At 43.5% G+C, this 9124-nt stretch overlaps 1 protein-coding gene across 2 annotated transcripts in view; it reads left to right on the top strand.

Annotated features, from left to right (window-relative positions):
* Positions 1–1845: 1845 nt before the first annotated feature.
* RPAP3 (RNA polymerase II associated protein 3) overlaps positions 1846–9124 on the top strand; it is a 54234-nt gene continuing 46955 nt past the window's right edge. Inside the window, exons 1-2 of one of the 2 annotated variants that reach the window (XM_006865329.1) lie at positions 1846–1877; positions 8361–8519. In XM_006865329.1, coding sequence (XP_006865391.1) covers positions 8367–8519 — 153 coding nt within the window. In that variant the 5' untranslated portion in view covers positions 1846–1877; positions 8361–8366. Of the gene's footprint in view, positions 1878–8360; positions 8520–9124 lie in introns of those variants that run through there. The other variant, XM_006865328.1, reaches the window with a different exon arrangement.

The raw sequence follows: 9124 nt of genomic DNA, 5'->3' as shown, positions 1-9124 counted from the left end.
ATCATGGCTGTTATTGTACACAGCTCTACAAACTACAATTCACCCCGGCGTTGGGGGCTTCAAAAAAAAAATCAGGCCATGGAAACTAAGCAGTCAGCATTTGATCTTTTTGAGGGTTGGATCTTCTGAGAGCAGGTACTAGGGGAACTCTGATGTGGGACAGAACACAGTAAAGGGCTTTTGTGCTTTTGCGACCAGCTCAGTATCTATATCAAGGTGCTTCCCCCTTGTGGGTGATTTGTGAAGTCACAGAGCTGGATTTTGATTCTGAATAATTTTTCAAAGAGTTCTCCTCACCAGAAGATTCCGCTTCAGAAGAAGAAAGTAACTTAAAGCTTGGTATTATTAACATAATTGTTTTAAGGCTTACCCAACAGCCATACTTTGCTTCTAATGGACTCTAGAATGGGAGCCTGGCTTCTTACTTCAACTTCAATATGCATTTCTCCCCTGACCCCATGGAGAACCAGACGGTGTCCCACAGTTCAGGCAGGCTTGAACAGTCTCCAATTAAAGTCATTTCAGAAAACTTGAAATGTGTCTGTTTTTTTGATTCCTACTCCCTTCAACTGTCAGTGTCTGTGCCTTTTCCCTGGAAGTCTTGAGTAGCCATGGGCGCGGGGTTTGAGGCTTCAGGGTTTCTTCAAGATGGTTTGAAGAATGTGTTACCTTGGTGAAGTCCTTGTAGGCCAAACTTCTCTGACCAAGAGGGAGGCAGAATTCTTCCTGGTGCACTTGTAATGTGAAGGGTAGAGGAAGCAGCCCCCCCCCACCCCAAGAACCAGAACCCCTTAACCTCATAGGCAAGGAGTTTAAAGAGTCTTTTGGATATTGCATCTGTGATCACAGAGCTTGATCAAACTGGGGTAGAAGATGCTCAAGAGATATGTAGGTAGATTTCTCAAATCTGTAAACATATTTTAGGTCTTAGATCACGATTGAAGGGATAGCTCAAGTTGGTTCCATAGCGTAGGTGGATGAAACAGGGCCGTGTCCTGCTCTTCCCAGTGGAGTTCACAGACAAATGAGCATAGGGTTTAAAGATGCCTGACACATGGTTGGATGACGTTGGTGATAGTGGCGTGCCGTGGAATCCGTTCCGACTCATAGCGACCCTGTATAGGGTTCCCAAGGAATGGCTGGTGAGTTTGAACCTCCAATCTTTTGGTCCAAACTGACCTTGCTGTCCAATGCTTGTGCTACAGCGCCATACCAGGGCACCCAGAAAGTAAATATCATGGATAAAAATGTTTGTCGCAAGTGTTTAAGCTAAGCGCTCAGCTACGGATCCAATTGACTGTTCGAACTCATCCAGTAGCTTCCAACAGCCTAGAAAATGGGCGGTCTTATACAAATCAGGCTGCCAACCTCAAGGTCGGCAGTTCGAAATTATCAGCTGTTCTGTGGGAGAAAGATGAGGCTTTTTGCTCCCGTAAAGATTTGCAGCCTCGGAAACCCTGGGCAGGGTCACTATGAGTCAGAACCGACTCCACGGTACTTAACCACAACAATAACATTCTGCTTGTAGTCCAAATCAACTGCACCCAAATGACAGCATGGGAATATTCAAGGTTTTATTATTTTGGAAACCAGAACATATCAGGATGAGCCTACAATTTTTGGGTTATATCCCGTTAAGATGAGTAACTTGGGAAGCTAAGTAAGGAGCCACATTTTTCAATACATCGATCACGTCCCCAAATATGTCCCCTAGGTAAGAATCACGTATCCGATCCTCTGCGCACGCTCGAGCTTATGTTCCGAGGGGCGGAGCGAGAGCACGCAGAGGATCGTGGGAAAGCCTAGGAAAGCGGGGCCCGGAGTGAGTGGCTGCTGGTCGGAACTGGCGCCCGTGCGGTGGATAACGGCCTAGTGAGGTGTGCGGATTTTGCGGTTTTCCGGAGATACCTGAGCCAAGGAGTCCTACGGGGCTGCCTAGGGGGAGGAAGGGGCGCGGCTGTGGGGCCCGAACGAGTTGGAAAACCGAAGGTGGGCGGTGTAGTGGGCGGTGCAGCGGTGTCCAGGGTAGCGGCGTCTGAGAGAGCGCGTTCCCGGGAGGGGCTTGTCCGGCTGCGCGGCCCAGGCCTGCTTTGCAGATGTGGCTGCAAATTGGGCGATTTGGGGTGTTTGGGACGGTATATCGACCCTTCCGAGAAGATCACGGTGAGGTCCCGCCCCCTTTCGGCTTTGGTGTGCCTGGGTCGCCGGGATATTGGTTCCTCCGGAGCAGCAAAGGTGATGGATGAAATGGGGCACGTCTCCCCACCCCTATCCCTAGCATATCTGTGGCCTGTTGCCCTTGTATATATATATATATTTGAGCCACAAGTAAAGAGTTGCAATAACTATGTTTTTGAATGAATTGTAAATATGTGGTTGTAATCGACTCAGACAGCAACACATATGAAACAGATATTCCCAGAAAGAAGCTGAAATGGTGGTTTTCAGCCAAAATCTGCATCTGCATCCATTCCTTGCTCCTTCATTACTGTTTCAATGAGGGTTTTGAGACTGATTATAACCGTTTCTCTTTCTTCCCCTTCTTAGCTACTTAAACTTTGTATCTCCTTCCATCTTGTTGGGAACCTTGTCCCACCTCTCTTTTTTTTTTTCTTACATCTTTTCCACAGCCGGCTCCCTGCCATCCCCCCCAGACTACTTATTAGAAAGCCATTTGTACTGTTAAATACAAATTTAATCCCCATATATTTCTCATTTGCTTATCACTTTTTTTTTTTTTTTAATTAAGGCTCTAAAGGATCTTTATGTGATTATAATGAACTTTTCTTTCCTCTATGCAGCCAGAGTGCTCCTCGGAGCTCAGGGTGGCCAAATTTCACTCTCATACTTAGGACATATTGTCAGGAAGTTGCTGGAGAAGGATAGCATGTTTGGTAAGGTGGAGGGTCAGAGAAAAAGAGCAAGACCCCCAGCCAGATGGATTGGCAAAGTGGCAGCATCAAAGTGGGTTCAAGCGTGGCAACTGTGAAGTTGGCACAGGACTGGGCAGTGTTTCGTTCTGTTGTACATAGGGTGGCTATGAGTTGGTACTGACTAGATGGCACCTAACAACAACAACATATGACCTCTGCTTGCTGTTTGATTCCACTAACCTTAGACTCATTTTCTTTGATCTGTGACAGTCCTCCCTAGATTTTCCTTCTAAATCTAGCTGCATGCAACTCTTGACTTTTTCTGTATTAACACCTCTTCCGCTCTTCTCTAAATCGTATTGTGCTCCAGTGCTTTACCTCCTTCAGTAGTCACCCTGATTGGACATACCCAACTCTGTTTCTAGCTATCCTCTTAAGGCTGCTGACACCCAAATTTGTATTTCCAGCAATATGTTGCTAAATTACTATTGAATGTTCTTTCCCTGTTGTTGTTAGGTGCTGTTGAGTCTGTTCCGACCCATAGCAACCCCCATGTACAACAGTACAAAACACTGCCCGGTCCTACGCCATCCTCACAATGGCTGCTATGCTTAAGCCCATTGCTGCTGCCACTGTGCCAGTTCATCTTGTAGGGGATCTTCCTCTTTTTTGCTGAGCCTCCACTTTACCAAGCATGATGTTCTCTAGGGACTGCTGCCTCCTGATAACATGTCCGAAGTATGAGAGGTTAAGTCGCCACATCTTGGCTTCTAAGGAGCATTCTGACTGGACTGATTCCAAAACAGATTTGTTTGTTCTTCTGGAAGCCCATTGCACTTTCAATATTCTTCTCTAACACCATGACTCACATTCATTCATCCTTCTACAGTCTTCCTTTTTCATTGTCTAACTTTCACATGCAAGTGAGGCTGTGAAATTACCATGGCTTGCGTCAGAGCACCTTTTAGTCTTAAAATTGACATCTTTGCTCTTAAACACTTGAAACAGTGTTTCTGCAGCAGATTTGCCTAGTGCTGTATTCCGTTTAACTCTGCCAAACACCTTGAGGTCTAGTGGATTCCAACTCGACCCTATAGGATTCCAAGGCTGTATATTTTTATGGAAGCAGAGTGCTGCATCTTTCTCTTTCAGAGTGACTCTATTAGCAGTTGATGGCTTTAACCAACTGTGCCACTAGGGCTCCTTATTGCCTCATAACCACTCATATTCAACATGCTCTAAGCGGAAGTAATCCTTCCATTTGTTCTCCAAAAGCCTCGTTTTCTCTTAAAATTGTATTTTTTGACTCAGAATGTCACCACGAATCTGCTAAGTGTCCTACATAAGTTATCTAGGACATTGAGTCTTTATCTGCTACCGTCATGTCTGTTTCATTTTACCACCTTAATACTTCCACATTGCTTTCAGAATATAGGTCAGACTTGATGCGTTGGCATTTCAAGATCAGTCCCATGTCCACATCTTCCACCACACTCCCTCTCAGTACATCACTGTGCCTATTCCTAGTAGTCACCAGTGTGCCTCTTTTAAAATTCAGTTACGTCCATTCTGGGGGTGCCTTCCTTGCATGTAGCCCCCATCTGACTTAGGTCCATCCTTTGTGGTCACTCCCACAACATCAGTTTATACAGGACTTCTGTGCACTGGGGATTCTCACCCCTGGGGACATTTGATAGTGTTCCTTACCTTTTGGGTTGTCATAATCAGGAAAGGAGGGTGGGCAATGTTTAGAGGGTAAAGGTAGGAATATTGTTAACCTTCCTGCAATATACAGGGCAGTTATCTACAACAAAGACATTTATAAATGTATAAATGACATATACTGTGGGTGGATTTGAACTTCCACCATAAGACATAAGGCCTCATCAAAGAACAAGTCGTACCTGTGATGTGGCCCTGCTTCATACTTACCTGGACATTGGAGCATTATAGTAAAGCTCTGTGAAGGAATCAGACGGTCGTGCTCCTGTCAGAAAAGATAGCATCTGGGGTCTTGAAGGGTCTTAAAGGTTGTCTTGAACAAATAGCCATCTAAATAAAGGAGCTCTCAACTAGTCTGTGCCTAAGAAAGCATGCCAACCTAGTTGTGTTCAGAGGACTTTAACTAAAATCCATGATTAGAGGAGATTTATTGGAGCTTAAATTCTAAGCGCTTGGTTTGTAGAAGGTTACAGTTTACAGTGGGAACCCAATTTTGAGTCTTGATGTAAATTCAGCCATTCTTGAGTTCTTTCCAACTATTAACTGGCAATGTAAAATGCTTTATCTTCAGACAGAGTATATTTGAAAGTGAATTACAATCACAAGGTCAGCAGTTTGAATCCACTAGTCACTCTACAGGAGGAAGATGAGACTTTTTGCTCCTGTAAAGATTTACATCCTTGGAACTTCTTACTGTGTTACTATGAGTCAACCGACTCAACTACATGTAGCATCCAGCCCAGAGAAGCGTTGTTGGCACTGTAGGATGAACACTGGACTGCTAACCACAATGTCCTCAGTTTGAGCCCACCAGCTACTCCATGGGAGAAAGATGAGGCTTTCTGGTCCTGTAAAGATTTACAATTTTGGAAACCTTATACAGGGTTACCATGAGTCCGAATCAACTTAACGGCACTTCACAACAACCATAATAGCCCAGAGAGGGGCAGTCTCATCCTCAGGGACTTGCCTGGACATGCCCCTTAATGGAAATCAGGGTACTAGGGCATGGTCATACCCCAACTTGGAAGGCCCAGACCAATCCTGTAAACTTTGCTAATCTACGGTAGTGTAGCAATCCCAGTCATGGTCCCTTGCTGTGACAGTGATGAATTGATTTACCATCAGTCATGATTTTTTGAGTGATTCAACTGGTTTTCTATGTTATATAACTAGCAACAAGATGACATATCCTTTGGACAATATTATGGTTTCATGCTGATGGTGTCCCTCATCTAGATGATTTGTCTTTGTTCTATTAAGACTTAATAAAGGGGTCTTTATTTAAAAAAAGAAAGATTTATATGGCACAAAATGGCAATAGTATTGCGCTTGGGAAACTGTCTAACAATATTTGTTGCTCAGTATTTTATTTTGTATCTTGTCCTGGTGTGTTACCATAGGATAAGCATTCAACCTCAAGGTCGGTTTGAACCACAAGGTTCAAACTCAACAGTTGCTCCAATTTGGAAACCCTACACAGGGTCGCTGTCAGTTGGAACCAGCTCAGCGGCACTTAACAGCAACAAAACTTGTTTTTGCATCCCTGATTCTTGATACTGGTGTGATGCTCTAGGAGAAGCACTGAACTGGTAACTGCAGTGTCAGTGGTTCCAAACCATCTTGTAAAACTATACAGTGTTACTATGATTTCGAACCAACTCAACAGCACTTGACAACAACAATTCTTGATGTAGGACCTATTATATTGTTGTTAAGTGACTTCGAGTCGGTTCTGACCAATAGTGACCCTGTGTAGGGTTTCCAAATTGGAGCTCAATAAATGTTGGAAGAATGAAAGCAGTAAAGAAGGTAGTTAAAAAACCCACTGCCATTGAGTCAGTTCTGACTCATCATAACCCTATTTGAGTTTCTGTATTGTTAGGTGCCATCGAGGTGGCACCAACTCATCGCTGATGAGCAGCAGACCGAAACACTGCCCGATCCTGGGCCAACCTCAGTACTGTTGCCATGCTTGAGTCCATCTGTATGGGAAGAGACAAAGCTGTATGGGAGGAGACAACCTTACCTTTCTTTCATAGAGTGGCTAGTGAGTGAACCATCAACCTTTCAGTTAGCAGCCTAGCATCTAACCCGTAACACCACCAGGACTCCATAAGGAGGTGGTGTTGTTGTTAAGTGCCGTCGCGTTGGTTCCAACCCATAGCGATCTTGTATAGGGTTTCCAAGGAGCAGCTGGTGAGCTTAAACTGCTGACCTTGCAGTTCAAACAGCTTTACAATCTGACACGTTAACCCGCAGCACCACACCAGGACTCCATAAAGGAGGTGGAGGTGGTGGTGGTGGTGGTTATGTGCCATGGAGTTGGTTCCAACTCAGCGACCCTGAACAGGGTTTCTGAGGCTGCAAATCTTTATGGGAGCAGAAAGCCTCATCTTTCTCCTGCGGAACAGCTGGTCATTTCGAACTGCTGACCCTGTGGTTTTTAGCCCAATTCTTAACCACTACGCTACCAGAGCTCCTTCATAAAGAAGGTTGTTCCTGTTAAATGCCATTGAGTGGTTTCCAACTCATAGGGACCCTGTATAGGATTTTAGAGGATCAACTAGTGGGTTTGAACTGCTGAACTAGCAGTTAGCAGTCCAATGCTTATCCTCCAGCATCACACCAGAACTCAAAGAAGGTAGTTGTTGTTAAGTGCTAGTGAGTCGATTTCAACTCAACAACCTTGTATAGGGTTTTTGAGGAATGGCTGATGGGTTTGACCACTGACTTTGTGGTTAGCAGTCCAGTGCTTATCCTGCAGTGCCTCATAAGGAGGTAATTTTGTTGTTGTTGTTAAGTGCCATCCAGTGTAACCCACAGCGTTACCAGGGCTCCTGTTAAAGGAGGTAATTGTCAAGTGCTACCTGATATAATGTTTCCGAGGCTTTAAAATCTTTGCTGGGAGCAGAAAGCCTCATATTTCTCCCACGGAGTTCTTGGTGGGCTCTAATTGCCAATTTTGTGGTTCACAGCCCAGTGCTCACCTATGGAGTCACTGCATTATCAGGAGGTAATTGTTGTTGTTATTAAGTGCCGTCAAGTCAGTTCCAACTCACAGCAACCCTGTGTAGGGTTTCCAAGGAGTGGCTGGTAAATTTGAACCACTGACCTTGCGGTCCAGTGCATTATCTCACAGCGCCACACCAGGACTCCAGGAGGTAATTGTTGTTAGTGCCTTGTTGTTGTTGTTAAGTGCCATGTTGTTGTTAAGTAACCAACTCAGGTTCCGACCCATAGCAACCTTGTATAGGGTTTCCGAGTAGCAGCTGGTGATCTTGAACCACCGACTTTGCCGTTCAAATGGCTTTGCAGTCTGGCGCATTAACCCACAGCGCCACACCAGGACTCCCAGGGAGGTAACTGTTGTTGTTAATGTAAAATGCCATCAAGTTGATTCTGACCCATAGTGATCCTGTGAGGATTTCTGAGGAATTAAGAGTGTCCTTACTTGTGTGACCAACAAGTCCATTATGCTGAGCTACTTGCTAGTGCCAGTGATTGTTGCCTCGTTGTTTTTCATTCTTGATGCATTGGTGGGATGTCCATAAATACGATTTGCATTCTCTTATTCACCAAAAGTTTATTGACTCATTTAAGAAATCTAATACTGACATTTTCATTCTTCAGTCTCACATTAAACATTCTGTTATCTTTGTCTCTTGGCTAGATATGAAGTGGTAAAGTTATTAATTAGGTTTTAGGAAAATAAGCCAAATAATTTAATTTGATTCTTATCAAACTTTGTTCAAAACTCTGCAGGCCATAATGACTTCAACAAGTAAAGCAATTGAATTACAATTACAAGTGAAACAAAATGCCGAAGAATTGCAAGACTTTATGAAGGATTTAGAAAGCTGGGAAAAGGACATCAAACAAAAGGACATGGAACTGAGAAAACAAAATGGTGGTCTTGAAGAGGTAAGTTTCTCATTTCATACCCAGCAAAACTATTTATGTTAAAATGGAGTACAACTTTTTAAAATGTTTCATGAAAATAAAGAAATTGAAGTGATTTATTTTACATATAATGCAAACATTTAAAAAATTTCTGCTTTTGAAAAAAACCTTTATAGTAATTATAGTAGAAGATACTTTAAGGTTAATAGTTAATGAAAGAAAGAGCACAGGATTATACTTAAATGATTAGCATTATGAAAAAATGTAGGTATATGTATGCTATATGTGAGGAGGCTTCAAAAACTTCATGGAAAAATGGAGTTGAATGATAATGAAATTGGTCTATGAATTTTCAGAATCCCCTTTGTATATGTTTAATGATATGTTAGCATATACTACCCCAAATCCATTGCCATTGAGCCTGTTTGACTTATAGTGATCCTATATGTCAGAGTGGTGTCCTTGTGTGGTGCTCTGGGTTAATGCTCTGGACTGCAAAATCTCTGTGAATCACAAGGTTGGCAGTTCAAGCTTACCAGAGCTCCTTGGGAACCTTTTACAAGGTCACTGTGGGTTGGAACCTACTTGACGGCACTTAACAACAATAGTAGGTCAGAGGAGAACTA

This window comes from Chrysochloris asiatica, unplaced genomic scaffold (assembly GCF_000296735.1).
Source record: "Chrysochloris asiatica unplaced genomic scaffold, ChrAsi1.0 scaffold00077, whole genome shotgun sequence".
NCBI classification, from domain to species: Eukaryota; Metazoa; Chordata; class Mammalia; order Afrosoricida; family Chrysochloridae; genus Chrysochloris; species Chrysochloris asiatica.
The sequence above is the reverse complement of the archived record's forward strand: the minus strand, read 5'-3'. Positions and strand labels throughout refer to the sequence as shown.